The 17,677-nt window shown below is 46.2% G+C and overlaps 1 protein-coding gene across 2 annotated transcripts in view; it reads left to right on the top strand.

Annotated features, from left to right (window-relative positions):
• Positions 1-17,677, top strand: part of Itih5 (inter-alpha-trypsin inhibitor heavy chain 5) — a 102,502-nt gene that overhangs the window by 72,812 nt on the left and 12,013 nt on the right. For both annotated transcript variants that reach the window (NM_001432324.1, XM_087591539.1), the window contains 2 exon segments: positions 11,241-11,409; positions 15,507-15,816. In NM_001432324.1, coding sequence (NP_001419253.1) covers positions 11,241-11,409; positions 15,507-15,816 — 479 coding nt within the window.

The following is a 17,677-nucleotide window of genomic DNA, read 5'->3' as shown; positions in this document are numbered from 1 at the left end:
AAAACAAAAAAAAACAACAAAAAACAAAAAATACAAAAAACAGAACTGTTAGAACATTTGAATATTTTACATATCCAAAATGGGAAATGTGGATGTGCCCAACATGCCATGAAGATGGAAAGAAACATTATTGGCAAAGAACGTTCTAGAAAAATGCATCATGACATCATTGGGTTCATGTTTGGCATGTTTGCCCAAGCACTGGAAACTCAATTTGAGCCGAAGGATGAAGTGAGGCACTCTGTCCCTCACGTTAGAGTGACGGCATGAAAACATAAGACTAAAGAGACCAAGTTATGCTTATTTTGCAGGATTTCTTTTAAGGATCTAAACATCTTCAGCCTTTCAGAAAATGTTATAGCTGAGTTTAGACAGAATTTTTATTTCTAACTATCATTGTAAACTTTGACCCAGCCCTGAAGTGGTATCGACATTTAGCCCTGGGGATGAGGAGATAACTTGGTGTTTAAGGGAGCTTCCTGTTCTTGCAGAGGACCCAGTTGCTTCTGAATCTTAAACGAAATGTGTTCTGCTTCCAGGGATGTTAATATAGAGTGAGATTAAAAAGGAAATCAAGACAGGTATGGAAGCGCCCCTCTGTGATCCCAGCAATCCGTAAGCAGAGACAGACGAATCACAATCTTGTAAAAACACTTGAAGTCCAAACTCTTCACTTTATCCAAATAAATCTTCACACTGTTTTGGGGAAAGGTACTATTGCGACCCAGTTACTTTGATTGTATGTGATTGGGTAGCAGTGCGTTTCATTGTGTTTGGTTCTTAATTCCTGGAGGAAGAGGACTTAATTGACAGGCCAGGAGGCGGCAGTGTATACGTAGTTTTCCCTCTCCACTCTGGAGCCCTGTGTGTCTTGGGTTCATTCTATTTCCTACTCTTTTTCTCAGTAATGGAGGGCTGTTGGCATTGTATACATTTTCTGATAACCACTCTCTTCTAGTCTAATCAGACTTCCAGAAAGTGTCGGACCTCTTCGTTGGGTTGCTTTAACCCATGTGCTTTAAGATATTTTTCTCTTGGGTTCATTCAAAAGGGCCATGGGGACCAATGGATGAGAAAATGTCAGCTCCTTGGTAAACATTTTAGAATGAGATACATGTGGGACTGAGTGCGGGGACAAGAGCATCGTTGTATTGAAAGCACAGTGTGGCTACTAATTCATTCCCTTGAACTTGGACTCATCTATGATGTCATGGGTTCCCCTTGTCTTATGCCCAACCACTTAGGACTTGTGATACAAAAGCCTTCTGTGTCACTTAGATCCTGTGTGGTTGGACACAGACGCAGAGCTGTTTGGGAAGAGCTGTGTCAGCGGGTACCCAGATGGAAATAGTGGGGAGGAGTGGGCAACAGCTGGGCTTGGCGTGGGCCCCACTGACCTCTCTTCGAGGGTCTTATTGGACACTGATCACCATTGACTGAACAATAGCCGCTGTAGGGGAGAGCTTGTGCATTTGAGGGGTGTGCCAAGGGCCTGCAGCTGCATGGGTGTGGTTTTGTTGGGAGGATGGAAAGGAAGAGAAAGGAAAACTCCAACTCTTGTCTCCAAGTGTAGCATAATGGGGGACCCACATCACACAAGACAGTACTGCCTCCAAGTGCTGCCTTCCCTGGGAGGGAAGAAGGACCAGGGGCTGCATGTCTAGGAGTCCAGTTCTGCCTTCCATAGGCACCGCCAAGGGATGTTTCTCATCCACATCATGGGAGCAAGAAGGGCAAGTGCCAACCATAGGGACTTTGGGAAGATTTGGAGCAGAGTTTGTGCTTTGGTCTATTTAGATTCTGGCTGAATTTCATGAAGATTAAAAGACTACGTCACAGTCAACTTAAGGCAGACCTGGAATGGACTTCTAAGATGTCTTGTTAAAAGAAAATACTTCATTCTTCTTTTAATCCAACGAAAGTACACACAGGATGAGGAGTTTGTCACAGTCAAACAGTGTTAAGCAGAGAATAATCTTTAACCTTTGAGATCTTAAATAGCTAGGATTAGAAGAGATCTTGTCAAATATCTGTACCCAGGCTTCACTAGGCAAATACATGTATTTATATCCATTTATCTACATTCAGATGTTGTATTTCTATTTTGGAAATTTTTAAAATATTTTTTGCATATCTTTCTATATCCTTTTGTCCAAATACAGTCTGGAGGATTCAAGGTCTTTCCTTATGACATGTCTGGACAATGTTCACAGCTGGTCCTTATGTGTCAGCGGGGTTCATAGATGGGTGTTGACTGTGGATCAGGACTGTTGGAAACTAGCAGATGTCCTTCAGGGACCTCTTGCTGGCTGATCTTTTGTTTTTTAAGGAAACTTTTTTAAAAATTTATTTATTTGTTTATTTATTTATTTATTTATTTATTTATTTATTTATTTATTTATTTATTATAAGTGCACTGCAGCTATCTTCAGACACACCAGAAGAGGGCATCATTACAGATGGTTGTGAGCCACTATGTACTTGCTAGGAATTGAACTCAGGACCTCTGGAAGAGCAGTCAGTGCTCTTAACTGCTGAGCCATCTCTCCAGCCGCTGGCTGGTCTCTTTATGAGTTCTCTGTTGTCCTTAACAGACTTCCCGTGAATTTGTTGTTTTCTTGCCTCACCACAGTTGCTCCCTCTCTAGTATCCCCATCTCTCCCTGCAGAGCGACCACCCTGCTGCAGTTGCTACACACACATCTCCCTCTCCTCTGTGTCCCGTTGTGGAATTTTGCATTGAAAAAGGACGGTGACCTACCGGAAGCATAAGTGACATTCTGACATCAGACACTTAACTTCCTAATCTGACTACCCCTGCCCTAATTACCCTTTCCTCTGCTGAGACTCTCTGCATTGCAGAGAATTAGGGAGATAGGATGTAACTATGCAGCCCAAGCTGGTCTCAACCTTGTGATCCTCCTGCCTTAGCCTATAAGTAGTGGTATTATAAACATGAACCAACCTGTATGGCTTTAATTAATTTTATATACCCGTTTGTATTTTTGTATGTAGTGTATGTGAGTATGTATGTGTGTGTATGTGTGTAAGTATGTGTGAGTGAGTGTGTGTGAGTGTGTGTATGTGTGAGTGTGTATATGTGTATGAGTGTGTGTGTGAGCGTGTGTGTGAGTGTATATATGTGTGTGTGTATGAGTGTGTGAGTGTGTAATGTGTGAGTGTGAGTATATGTTTATGAGTGTGTGTGTATGTGTGTGAGTGTGTGAGTGTGTATATGTGTGAGTGTATGTGTTTATGAGTGTGTATGTGTGTGAGTGTGTGTTAGTGTGTATGTGAGTGTGAGTGTGTGTTTATGAGTGTGTGTGAGTGTGTGTGTGTGTTTGTGTGTGTATGAGCGTGTGTGAGTGTGTATATGTGTGTGAGTGTGTGTGTGTGAGTGTGGGAGCCGAATTGGATTTGGGCCTGGTTGCCTTTGGCCTTAGTCTTAGATTGTAGGATCAAAAGCCTCTCCCTGTAATTTACGGCACAAGAAGTTTGCATTCATGGAATATTTTCAGCCAAACCCTTCTGGGTTTCCAGCAAGGTTTGACCCCTGCTGAGCCCTGCCCTTGCATGTGGAAGCCTTTTGTTCCCAACTGGAGGTCTGGCCAGGTACTTCTCACCTGAGTCAGAATTAGGCTGGCCTTCCTGGTTATTTCCCTAATTTATTCAGGCCACGTAGTCGGTCCTTTGTTACTGAAGTCTCAGTCAGGGTTCCCCACTGTGCGTGGCAGATACCTGCTAAGTGCTGTACTTGGGATCTATAGTTGGTCAGTAAAGAAACCAGAGGCTCTTCCTCTTCTGGCTTGACACGAATAACCTGTGTGTGTGTGTGTGTGTGTGTGTGTGTGTGTGTGTGTGTGTGTGTGTGTGTGTTTCTTTCACCCCACAGGCTTTCGCCCGATTCTCGGTACCGTTGTGTATATGTGTGTGAGTGTGTGTGTGTGAGAGTGTGTGTGTGTGTTTGTGTGTGTGTGTGTGTGTGTGTGTGTGTGTTATGCGGGTACACTGTGTTTATGTAGAGGAGGGCATGTGTTCCTGTGGGAACGGTCCTGTGTATGAAGGCCAGGGGTCAACCTCAAGCATCCTTTCTCAGGAACTAGCTGCCTTGTTTTGAGGAAGGCCATTTTTGTTTTGTTTCTGAGGCAAGATCTCTGCCTGGGACTTAACTAGGTTAGGTTGTTTGGCCAGCAAGCACGAGTGTGTGCCGTCACCCCTGGCTTCTGCACGTAGTCTCTGCGGCTCATACACAACTCTGCCTGTTTGTGAGCGCTTTACTGACTTTGGTCGCCTATTCCTGAGTGAATTTCAGGGCACCATTGCTCCTTGTAGCACATCTTGGGGGTTCTTTCACCTCTCTCCAATATATAAGGCCCAGAGAGAGCTTTGAGACTCGAAGAAGAAATCTAAGCAATGTGGTTTCCGGGTGTTTCCATAGTTTTTGTTCAGGTTTTAGAGAGGTGTTGACAGGTCCATCACCTGTATTCAAATATATTCATCGAAGTTACAGCCTTGCCTGGTCTAAAAGGAACCCCACAGGGCATCCAGCTAGCCCTTCCTTATTCCCTCCTTTGCCTCCAGGATGGTTCGCAGGCTCGTTGAAGCTTAGATTACACATTCTCTGCCTCTCCAGGCTTACACTGATCTTTCTGGAATGTGCTAACCCTGGTTCTGGACTGTATCCTTGGACAAAGCTTGACTAGGCTTCTGTGACTCCTCAGCGTGTAAGTACGAGGCAGAGAAAGGTCAGCACAAGCCCACAAATGCTGACTCTGCTGTGTGGCCATTCACCACGTCCCTCTAGTCCCTCTGGATCCTTGTAGGAAAGGCAGAGATCTGAAGGTGATCAGTCCATCAAGTTGGAAAAAAGGAAGTCAGGGAAAGGTTAATGGAGGGTTGAGAAGCTGTAGGCAGCTGCAGCAGCTGTCTCTCCGCTTCCTCTGGGATGGGTTGGGAGATCGCCCTAGGCAGCTCCAATGGGACTGACTATAGAGCAGCTGTCAGCTGCTGGCCTGCTTTCTCACGGTGCACAGGAGGGTAGGTCACAGCCGAGGCCTTAAGGTCACGAGGAATGAGCAGTTAAGTTACTTATTCAAAAGGATGATGGGGAGACTGAATAACTGCAGAGAATAGTCAACGTAACGCAGAAAATCTGCACGAAGGAGACAGGCTCATTGCTCTTGGGATACTGCTTAAGAGTCCCTAGAGATACCAGCAGCTAAAACCAACAATTGCTTTCCACAAGGACCCTTGAGCCACGGGACTCTCAGAGCTGTGGATTTGAGACACAACCTAAAGACAACAGCTGCTTAGTGTGGTTCTTGGGCACAGGCTCACAGACCTCCCAGGGATCTATATGTTTTGTTGGGGAACGACACCTGTCTCATGTTCATGCTAGGTGAGCTATCAAGAAAAAAACAAAAACAAAAACAAAAAAACCAAGGAGCCTAGCATGAGCAATTTCCTGCCTGGGTCCACTGTGTGGACACTGGGACCCCCCACTTTCCCACTCCCCCCCCACCCCACCCCCGCTCACATCAGCAGGGTACAGGCATTCTTGTTGTAGCTTGTGCCTCAGCCAGTGTGAGCCTACTCCTCATGGTTTTCAGTGATGGGACCTCTCTCTCACTTTTATCTGACCTCCTTTCCTGCAGCAGTGATGGGACCTCTCTCTCAGTATTATCTGACCTCCTCTCCTGCAGCAGTTTCTTTTCCTGTTGCTATGATAAAGTACTCTGACAAAAGCAACTTAAGAGAGAAGGGTTCATTCTGGCTTAGTGTTTAAGGGTATTTCAGCTCATACCATGGCAGGCAGGTCAAGTGATCAGAACTTGAAGCAGCTAATCACATCCCATCCATTGTCAATAAGCAGGGTGGTGAAAGCTTGTTGGGGTCAGTTCTTTATTTATACAGTCTTGGCTCCCAGCCAGGGAATGGTGTCCCCCTACAGTGGATGGGTCTTCCCACCCGAATTAATGTAATCACAGTGATTGTCCATGGGCATGCTCAGAGGCCCATCTCTCAGGCAATTATAGATTTTGTCAAGTTAACGATGACCACTAATGATCACAGTTCCCAGAGACCAGTTTCATCTTTCTTACATTCATCACATTCCCTAACAATATTGTGTCTTTGACTGTTTTCTCTCTGTTCCTAAGGTCAACAACTACTTCTTCTTCTTCTCCTTCTCCTTCTCCTTCTCCTTCTCCTCCTCCTCCTCCTCCTCCTCCTCCTCCTCCTCCTCCTCCTCCTCCTCCTCCTCCTCCTCCTCCTCCTTCTTCTTCTTCTTCTTCTTCTTCTTCTTCTTCTTCGTTTCTGTGGTTCTCCCTCTTTCACACACACACACACACACACACACACACACACACACACACACAGAGACAGAGACAGAGACGGAGACGGAGACGGAGACAGAGAGGAAGTTTCCAAAGGACCCTGTAGCACACCAGAATTTCAACAGTGGTTAATGCTAGAGTGGAATTGTGTGTTTTATGTTTTTCTTCTGTTCTTATAAAAATGGAGGGCGAGATGGTGTGGCGACATGTGCCTTTAATCCTAGAACTCAGAGGTCAGAGCAAAGAAGGGTCAGGAAAAACTCTGTGCTTCTGAGATAGCCAGGGGCTATATAGTGAGACTCAGCAGGAGGAAGTGGAGGAGGAGGAAGAGGAGGAGGAAGAGGAGGAGGAGGAAGAGGAGGAGGAGGAAGAGAAGGAGGAAGAAGGGGAGGAGGAGGGGGAGCCACTATTACTGCCACAAGTACCAGACATACCTAAAACCTCAGCACTAGTGAGGTTGAAGCAGGAGAACCCATGAGTTGGAGCCATTCTAGGCTATATACGTTGTCTCAAATAAGGTTATGCAAGCAGGTGTGTAAGGGTCCTGCCTGGAGAACTAGTTGGCAAGTTGTCCTCAACTTTGAGAGACTCGAATTCCAGAGGTGAATCCAGAAGTCTTGGAGAACAGAATTGGTAGCTGTAAACTTGAATAAAGATAAGTTTGGGGGGGGGGGTATGAGAGCCTAGTTGGAAATTTGTCTGAAGAAGTCATCCTTTGACTCTTCTATCAAAAGGAGTAATGAGAAGGCCCTGAGGGAGACCATGGAAACACCATCGAGAGCCAGAGCAAGTCAGGCTTATGAAGGATGTGCCTTCACAGTGGAGCATCTCATAGATGTCTCTGACGAAGTTCTGACTTTTGGAGTGTAGATTCTGTTTATTGTCTTAGCACCCCCAGGCATGTTTCCTGTGGATGGAGTCAGAGCTGGGAAAGGAAAAAGAGGTCTCTGCATCAGTGTTCTGCTGCTGAGCGAAGGCTTTGAGCCAGGAGAAGGGGAAGAGACAGAGCCGAGGGACTTCCCTGGCATTATGGGGGGTAATAAGTATGTCTGAGCGTCTCTTTTCCTGGAAGTAGGAGGCAGCTCTGGGAAGGGTGAGGAGAAGGACTGAGGGAGACAGTCCCAGGAGATGGACTTCATGAAATGCACCCATTGTTCTCATTCCTGGGTGGATGTGGAATTCCTGTAGTGCTTTCTGCATGGATGTTACAGAAGATGAATCCATTAGCTTCTGCCAAAGAAATAAACTGAAAGGAACAAAGGAATAGAGTCTGGCAGGCGAGCTGGAACAGTTCCCAAGACAAGCTGCGCAGTGGGAGAGCTCTAACTCAGCATACTTGGCTTCCAATGGTCTTGCAGCTACAGATCCCACTGTCTTGGATGCCATCGTGAGTCCTGGCGTGAGACTTCCTGTGTTCTAATCATGTCTCCTATGGGACATGACTCTTAATTCCTCTGCACCTAAGCTGCATCGTACCCATGGGAACGCTGATTAGAGGCTTTACCACAGGTGACTGTGAGGACTGAGCCAGCCAATCATCTTTGACCCAGCATGATAGCTAATGATCAGAACTAGTAGCTGTTAGAGTCATCGTCATAATCACCATCATCATCACCAACACCTGCTCTCCTTCCTCCTCCTCTCTCTCCCCCGCCCCCTCCTTCTCCTTCTCCTCCTCCTCCTCCTTCTCCTTCTCCTCCGTCTTTCTTCTCCCTCCTCCTCTCCCCCCTCCCCTCCCCCTCCTCTCCCCCTCCTCTCCTCCTCTTCCTCCTCCTCTTCTTTCCCTCTCCTACTCCTCTTCCTCCTCCTGCTTTGTATTTCTGGCAATGTCTTTAGACTCTGCTGCTTTTCCAGGCCCCCAAAATGAAGAAATGGTGGGAATGTATGGAACAGTAATTCAGCAAGGATCACCAGGGAGCTGGACAAACACATGCACGGGCCAGAAGACCTCAGCTCATTAAGCACTTTGGGAGAGGGTATAACAGAGAGTCGTAAACGCAGATGCACCCATTCTAGTTTTCTGCAGTGGATTTTGGAGTTTCCTTTGGAATACAAGAGTTGGACTGTGGGATCTTAAGTGAGAACCTAGTTACAGGATGGAAAGATGTCTGGGGAGTGAGGGAGACAGAGACAGAGACAGAGACAGAGACAGAGAGAGAGAGAGAGAGAGAGAGAGAGAGAGGTTTAGAAGGGAGAGTTGGAAAGTGGTGGGAGTTTCCCATGGATGGAGAGGCAGATGTCTGGATCCAGGATATGAATCAAGGTCCACAATACCCAGGGAAAGGCCAGCGGGGGGCTAGAGCAAACACATTCTGTACCACCCCCTGCCCGAAGCCAGTGCTTCTCTGAATTCTCCTTGTGCATCTCACTGGGAACCAAACGATAGCAAACACATCAGCCATGGGCCCCGCTCCCTCCCTTCTGAGCGTCTTTCAACTTGTTCCTGGTTTAGTGTTCAGGGCCGATGAGGCAGGCCTGTCATCCTGGTTCCACTGATGGGATAACTTAGGAGCAGCAATATACAACATGTAGGTTCCTGCCCAGGGCTGAGCCGAGGGTAAACATTGTGCCCAGGGCCTTTGCTATGGCAACCACATCGCAGATCCTTAACTTCATACACCTTGAGTTTCCTCAAGCGTCTCATGACGGTACTCACGAACACGGCAGCGTTTGCCACAGTATCTGCTTTACAGATGTAGACTTTTTCCCTCTTCTCATGGTCTTATGGTTTCCTTTTCTGTAAGACATGTCAGAAGTAAAACAGTCACCTTTATCCAGTTATCACCCCCCCCAAGTCACCTGTATGCCTTCACTTTGCCCAAGGTGTGTGCTTTTTTTTTTTTTTTTTCGGAGCTGGGGACTGAACCCAGGGCCTTGTGCTTCCTAGGCAAGCGCTCTACCACTGAGCCAAATCCCCAACCCAAGGTGTGTGCTTTTTTACTACTGCTTTATATTCTCTATGACAGTCAGTCAGTCCTTTCTGTTCCTTTAAGTTCTGGATTCCCCTCCCTTTCCCCTTTCCACCCCACTCTCCTTCCTCCCTTCCCCTCCCCTCCTGTTCCCTCCCCTCCCCTCCTGTTTCCCTCCTTTCCTCTCCTCTCCTTTCCTCCCCTCCCCTCCTGTTCCCCTCCCCTCCTCTCCTTCCCCTCCCCTCCTCTCTTCCTATTTGTTCCCTCTTTCCCACTAACCCTCTCTCCACTTTCAGAAACAAAGTCATACTGTGTAGCGACAATGGCCTTAGCTAACCCAGTCGTGACACTACCCCTGGGTTCTGGGATTAGTGTGTAACACCATGCCCAACTTCAGATTCTTTTCTTATATCACCATGTCACTCTGGCTTACAGATATTGTGATGTTTTAAAACACTATAACAGCACCCCAAGAAATGACTCAGAGGAGGATTCTTCCTACCAAACCCAATGAAGTGACTTCACACCCTGGGGCTCACAGGACTGGAAGGAGAGAACTATCCTCACAAATTGTCCTTTGACCCCCATACAAGACACTGCACAAGAACGCACAACGTATCCACACACACAGACAAATAAATGTAATAAAAATCTTTGAAAAAAATATTGTCGGGGTTGGGGATTTAGCTCAGTGGTAGAGCGCTTGCCTAGGAAGCGCAAGACCCTGGGTTCGGTCCCCAGCTCCGAAAAAAAGAACCAAAAAAAAAAAAAAGAAAAGAAAAAAGAAAAAATATTGTCTTAGTCAAAGGTCTATGGCTGTGAAGAGACACCACAACCACAGCAACTCATATGAGGGAAAATGTTTAACTGGGGCTGGCTTACAGGGTTCAGAGGAATCCACCATCATCATGGCAGGAAGCATGGTGGTGTGCAAGAGACATGATTCTGGAGAGAAGTTGATCATCTACATCCCGATCTGTAGGCATGTGGAAGAGAGCCACTGGGCCTAACCTGAGCGTTTGAAACTCAAAGCCCACGCCCAGTGACACACTTCCTCCAATAAGGCCACGCCTACTCCACCCCCTGATCGTTTCAAATGATGCCACTCCCTGTGAGTCTATGGGGTTCGTTTTCACTCAAACTACCATCAATATATTTTTTATTATCTTTCATTTTGTAATTTGTTAAATGTTAAGTCATTTATTCCCCAGTACACCCATGTCTGCCACTTCCTGAATGTTACTGGGCAATAGGTTTGGGACTCAACCCCACCTACAGAAAATTTAACATTGGGTAAGGGGAAAGACATAAAATAAGCCACCATTAGCCTGAAAAGTGCTTGATGGTAGGAATGTGTTAGGTCCAGGGCCAGGTTAGAGAGAGGAATGGTGGGCCTCCTTGGAGCAGTGAGAAAACTTTCATAGTGGAACTTAGCCCATCTTTCTGGGGATGGCAAATGGCTTCTTGGTAAAAGATATGGACGAAGCAACATGGAGAAACATTCTAGTTTAAGAGAATGGTGCTTGGGGTCTGTGAGATGGTTCGAAAAAGGTAAAAATTACTATTTGCTATCAAACCCAGTAACTTGAGTTCAATCCACAAGGCTCATGGCGGAAAGAGAAAACCGTCCACAAAATGTCATCGGACATCAGCTCATGTGACCTGTCAACTGTGAGTTCACATTCACACCCATGCACACATATGCACATATACAAAAATCAAACCTTAATTGAAGAGTTTTAGAAGAGAACAGCGGTTGTGAGGATGCAGCGACCTGATACACTATGGTTGGTAGCAGCATGTGACCCAGTGTTTCCTGAAACTCTCATGTCCTCTATTCGGCCATCTCATACCGTGTTCTAGCAGGTGGATGAGCGCTTTACAGGGCACACATTAACTATGAACCCGAAGCTGGTCCTGGTCATCAGTTTCTAAGTCAGGGAACCTGCGGACAAACAGGCTCAGAGGTAACCGGTTTGTGCTTTGTCTTTTTCTAGACCCGGGAGGCCCTGGTCACAATTCTCAACGACCTCCGACCCCAGGATCGCTTCAATATCATTGGGTTCTCCAACCGGATTAAAATGTGGAAGGACCACTTGCTACCCGTGACTCCTGACAACATTAGGAATGGCAAAATCTACATGTATCATCTGTCGCCCACTGGAGGTAAAAATAAGAATGATTCCAGACGGGCCCTTCTACCCAGCTTTGGCATGACCATACACTCATTCTCTGCGGAGAGACAAGGCTTTGGGAGTGGAAGCTGATACCAGCAAAAGAATCAGTGAGCATTTCCCCAGGTCCCTATATCGTCTTCGAGTTCGTAAGTTCTCGTTTCTTAGACCATAAGTTGGTCGTGACAAGCAGTAGTTGGAAAATCCATCCACAATGTGGATCCTGAACAAGGAAGCTGGTTTTGGTAAATCATTCTTGGTTGGGGAAGATTTTGAGGTTTATTTTTATTTTCTTATACGTGTGTATTTCTATAAATTAATCCCACCTGTGTGAAGGTGCCGATGGAAAACAAAAGAGGGCGTGGCATCCCCTGGAGTTGGAGTTGCAGGCAGTTGTAGGCCATGACATGAGCCTTGGCTCTTTTGGAACAGAAAGTGATCTTGACTGCTTAGCCATCTCTCCCTTGATGGAAACCTGAAGCCAAGTGCACCATCCAGAACTTAGTATGTGCTCAAGCAATGGCAAGTGGAGCTGCCCTGTAAAACAAGCTATGGTCTTGCCTGAGCTGTAGCGATGGTGAATGGGCATCAGCCTCAGAGGCTCTGCATTGAATTCAGGTTGTCAGACTTGCACAGCAAAGCCCTTGACCTGAAGAGCCTTCGTGCCAGTCCCTGCTCTCCAACCCTTTCCCAAGTGCAGCTACACTATCTTGTGGAGTTCCCATGTCTGCTAATTCCACTGTCACTATCTGGAAACACTATGCCAAACACGCTGGTCGGCCTTTTCCCCGAGTGAGGATCCTCATACTCATCATTCCCCCTCCAAGGCGGAGCCCCCTCCTCCGATTTCCCACCTAAACTCTCTGTTTAACTTGTTGCATGGCCAGCACCTTGACTTATGCTGGCATTTTCTATCAGTTGCCAGAACTGTTTTATCATTGGGCATTTAAAATAAAAAGATGAGTTTTAATATTATAGTTATTATCTATTAAAGAAAAGTGGCTCCTCTCTGTAGCCCCTAAGTCCAGGCATGTTGCTTAATGCATGATGCGGGCGAGGTGATTACCTGCTGGTTTCAACGTAGACTAGTGACACTGCTTATTATTAGAATGGTGCGTCTCCCAGAAGCAATAAACATCTTTAGAAGAAAGCTGATATTTAGAACCCAAACCTAAGAATCCCACTGTGTTCTCTGTCTCTCTCTCTGTGTCTGTCTCTGTGTCTGTCTGTCTCTGTCTCTGTGTCTGTCTGTCTGTCTCTCTCTCTCTCTCTCTCTCTCTCTCTCTCTCTCTCTCTCTCTCTCTCTCTGTATCTGTCTGTCTCTCTCCCTCCCTCCCACCTGTGTGCAAGTACCTGTGTAAGCCAGAAGAGGGCACTATGCCCCAGGACAATTGTGCGCTGCCTGATGTGGGTACTGGAAACTAAAGCATGTCCTCTTCAAGAGCAGTAAGAGCTCTGAACCACAAAACTATCTCTCACTCTTTTTCATTCCTTGCCCCTTCATTGCCTGGCCCTCCCCTGGAGAACATCACAGGGCTCTGCATCCTCTTTGAAATGTTCTCTCAAGGTTGGAGCAGAGCTTCTGGAGCTTGCATTCCTGGGTTAGAATCTCGCTCCACGCTTTGTTAGTCATTTACTTCCTTCCTAGTCCATAAAACGAGAGGGTGACAGTAGTCCGGCTACCAGCTACCGGAGTGAGAGAGTTAAACTATTTCAAGTGTGTTGAAGGGCCAGAGCAGATAAGGGCTCTGTTCTCCTTAAGATCAAATGTGCTGCTTGTTTTTATCCAACAGAGTAGTTCTCTTTCTGGTACTGGGGCATCCTGTGAGCTCTCCGTGGAATGGTTGGACAGTTGTGTAAGGACTCTGCTTGTGGAGGGAACCCAGCGCTGGTGAACGAGCGTGTAGGAGATGCCCTGCTCATTCTGAGCCCTGATGTGCTCTGAGTGCACATGTGCAAGCATGAGAGCTGAGCCACATTTATGCCCTGACTCTCCTTGGCTTTAGGAGAGGAAGAGTCTTGGCACTGTCAGTGCTGATTAAAGACAATACAGATGCGTGCTATATGTTCACGCCCACACACGCAGAGCCGAGATGAAATTACACACGATAAAAAGATCTTAAGGCTTAAGAAAATGCAAGGTTCTGTTATAGCTGTATCTTCTGCGCCTGTCTGGACTCTGCACTTCGGTGACGCGTGCGGATGCATCTGTCACAAGCACGGGTTACCTACTTTTCTTCTTTTGTTTATTGTTTTTCTCTTTTGAGACAGCCTCGCTGTATATAGCTCAGAGTGACCTCAGACTCTCAGTAATCCTCCTGCCTCAGCTTCCTGAATGCTGGGAATGTACATATGCACCACTATGTCCAGCTTCTAGTCTGTCTGTCTATCTGTTTGTTTTGTCTTTGTTTTGAAGACAGAAAGCAATGAGGGAAATAATTTGGTTCTTTTAAACATGGTACATTTTCCCATCCCAGCACAACGCATACATCTTACTAAAAATGGAGTTTAGAATGTGAAAACATTTAAAATAAATAAGTAAATATTTTAAAAAATAAAATAAAATTTTTTTCATAAATATTTTATCTCAAGCCAACTACATTAAAACAATGAGTTAAAATGAGGGGGTTTGGTGTACACGTTTTATCTCAAGACTCTAGAGGGAATCATCAAAAGAAACAGATGTCCAACACTACAGTGAGATCACCATCCTACCCATGGTGAGGCTCTGGCTGATAGGTTGAATTTGAATGGAACTTTTAGGTAATCCAGGAGCACTACTACAGCAGGCTCCCCCAACGCCTCTGCCAATCAACAGCCAGTCCCTTCACCCTCCAAGAAAACAGTTGTTTAGCATCTGCTTTGTCACTGAACACTTTAATCAGAGACGCTGATGACAACCAGCTTTGCCAGCGAGTGTGGCAGGGATGGTGAACACGTGCGCTCGCTTGCAAGCACGTGCATGCATGTGTACACATGGAAGCCAGAAGTCACTACAAGATGTCTTCCTTTCTCACTCTCTAACTTATTTCCCGAGACAGGGTCTTTCTTTCACTGAACCCCGGGTGCACTGGAATGGTTGGCTAATGAACTACTGTGTTCTGATATCTGGCTGTGTCCGAGGTCCTCCAGCTAGAGTTACAGAAGCACACGGTCACGCCTGGCTTTCCTGTGGGTTCTGGGGATGCAGATTGTGGTCCTTAGGATTGCATACCCAGCACGCGGTCCACTGTTTCACCCCCCCCCCCCCACACACACACACACCACCATGGCCAGGAGCTCGCATTGCAATGCTATCTCCCGTGGATTTTCACAAGCAGAGGTGATCCTGGAGGGACGAAGACAAGGACGCAGAGATAATGAAGGCCATTCATTGGTTCTTAAGTCATTTGGATCTCATCGGGGGAACATGTGAAGCAGCTGAGAAGTTCTCCCTTGCCCCCCACATCCTCACTCTGGGCTCTTGTCTCCTTCTCTGTCTCTGCCTTCATACAGCGTCTGGTTCTTTCCAAAGATATTTTCATAAAATACTAGAGAGCCCATTGATATTAAGGCAAAGGGAACTTTATAGGCTGAGTCGTCACTGAACACCTTCAGAAGATTTTTATTTTTAAGTTTGAGTGTGTGTGTGTGTGAGTGTGTGTGTGGTGTGTGTGTGTGTGAGTGTGTGTGTGTGTGGTGTGTGTGTGAGTCTGTGTGTGTGATGTGTGTGTAGTGTGTGTGTGTGATGTGTGTGTAGTGTGTGTGTGAGTGTGTGTGTAGTATGTGTGTGGTGTGTGTGTGAGAGTGTGTGTGTGTGAGTGTGTGTGTGGTGTGTGTGTGTGTGAGAGTGTGTGTGTGAGTGTGTGTGTGGTATGTGTGTGTGTGAGAGTGTGTGTGTGTGTGTGTACCTCCTCACTCGCAGGACGTTTTTACGGTAAGATAATCACTTACATATAGTAAGCAAACACATGTCAGATTTCTAGATAGACCACAAAGTCACCATCACTAAAGTCCTGCCCAGACTCTGAATGGAAGAAGGCTGGCTGCCGCTGTGACCGTGCCTGCAGAGGTAGAAGCCATGAGCTGTTCTGTGTTGATGTCCTACAGGCACAGACATCAATGGGGCCCTTCAAACTGCCATTAAACTGCTCAACAACTACGTGGCCCAGAATGACATCGAAGATCGAAGCGTGTCCCTCATCATCTTCCTCACGGATGGGAAACCCACCTTCGGAGAGACCAATACCCTCAGGATTCTCAGCAATACCAAGGAAGCCACTGGAGGCCAGATCTGCATCTTCACTGTTGGCATCGGCAATGACGTGGACTTCAGACTGTTAGAGAAGCTTTCGCTGGAGAACTGCGGTCTCACGAGGCGCGTTCACGAGGAGGAAAAGGCGGGAGCACAGCTCATCGGGTAGGTTCTATGTCTCCTCATAACCAGGGGCTGAGGGTAGATGTGGTAAAAACCCAGAGCTAAGGGCTGCCTTTTTCTCTCAGTCGCTGGAATAAAGACCGTTCACTGTGTTGAGGGATGTTACCGTGGGGTTGATTCCTATATTTAAAATCATTTTTTTTTTGGTTCTTTTTTTCGGAGCTGGGGACCGAACCCAGGGCCTTGCGCTTCCTAGGTAAGCGCTCTACCACTGAGCTAAATCCCCAGCCCCATTTAAAATCATTTTTAATTATTTCTTTTTGTAGCACTGGTAATTGAGCCCAAGGGCTTGTGTATACTAAACAAATGATTTATTCACCAGCAAGCTAGCCAGCCCCTCTATGATTTTAGTTTGATATGTGGATCTTGTTAAATTCCCAAATGGCCTTGAATTTGTTATCCTGCTGCCTTCGACCCTAAAGTATTTGGTGTAACAAATCCTTGTGTGTAACGCCATGTCTGGCTCATAATGGTTTTTGGAAAACAGGTTTGAGTTTAATATGTGCCTTTAGGTAGGCTTTGAAGGCTGTCTCTGCCTCGGTTTCCTCTTTTGCAAAATGAGGATTATAACCGATGACAGTTTAATGGACAAACTTGTAAAGATTAATAAATACTGCATATTCATGGTCAGGTAGTTGTTGACAGTAGTACTGTCCCCAGATTCAGCACAATGTGCCCCAATCTGCATTATACAAATATGGGATCTATTTCAAAGGAAAAGCCTTTGATCTAGATTTCAGTTGCCACAACCAAAGAAATTTATGAACGATAAGCCCGTCTCTAAGATACACAAGCCAAACAGGTGGGCGCTATGGGACTGGCTGACATTTTTCTCCAAAGATTGTGAGCACATAGATCGCCTTCCTACCTTGTAAAAGAAAATTATCCAAAACCAGATTCAAAGAGAGAAAACCTTCTGGTACCAGAACTAGCGTTTAATCAGGAGGTGATGAGGAGAAGCAATTGCCTTGAAACCCATTGTCAAAACTGCCATTGTCCCAGAGATGCTCTCTATACCTTGTGTTTCTGGAGAACTTAAAACAAGCACACATTTTGTGTATTCATAATCTCCTGTGACCCTCACGAATAGCTAGAAGGTGGTAGATAAGGGTAGACATTGAGATGCCTCACAGACATATCTAGCTGTACTGACTTACTAAGTGGTTTTATTTAAGTGTCCTTAATGGTTGATAAAGGTTAGTCCAAATGGGACTCCATGCCCCCACTTCCTTAGGCCTTATTCTTATCCGCGGCATAGAAATTGAGTCACTGTCATTTCTGATCTCTAGACCCAGCAGGAAGAAAAGAAACAGAAGTGAACACAGGCTGTTTTACTACAAGCACATGTCTTGGAAGGCGTACATAGGGCTCCTAGCTACATTGCATGGGTGAAACCATGACTCATGACATAGTTGTCCGCAACAGAGGCTATGAATTCTTTTGTAGGCAGATGGTCACATGCCCAGTTAGGAAACTATCATCTAAAAGGAGTGAACAGACATAGGAAGAGAGCTGGTGACTCTGGAAAGATGCTGCTAATGTCTCAGGCCTATTGATGACATTTGAGGAAATGGAGCCACGTGTCTTAAAGCAAGAGAGTGGAGACAGGCCCCAATGTCCCTCCCTTTCTAGATCCTTAGAAGGGAAATGGTAATAGCATTGCTGAGTAGCCAGAAGCAGCCATGTAACAGGTCCACAGGAAACGCTACTGGAAGCAAATGCTACATCCCACAGAAGCTCTATCTAAAGTCCAGGTGGGCTAAGTTTCATGCACGGCCCCAGGTGCCTTCATAGTGTGTAGTTGATTTTAAAAAGCAAACGTAAGCAGAACACTGAGAAACTT

Source organism: Rattus norvegicus, chromosome 17, assembly GCF_021556685.1.
Source record: "Rattus norvegicus strain SHRSP/BbbUtx chromosome 17, alternate assembly SHRSP_T2T, whole genome shotgun sequence".
NCBI lineage: Eukaryota > Metazoa > Chordata > Mammalia > Rodentia > Muridae > Rattus > Rattus norvegicus.
The sequence above is the reverse complement of the archived record's forward strand: the minus strand, read 5'-3'. Positions and strand labels throughout refer to the sequence as shown.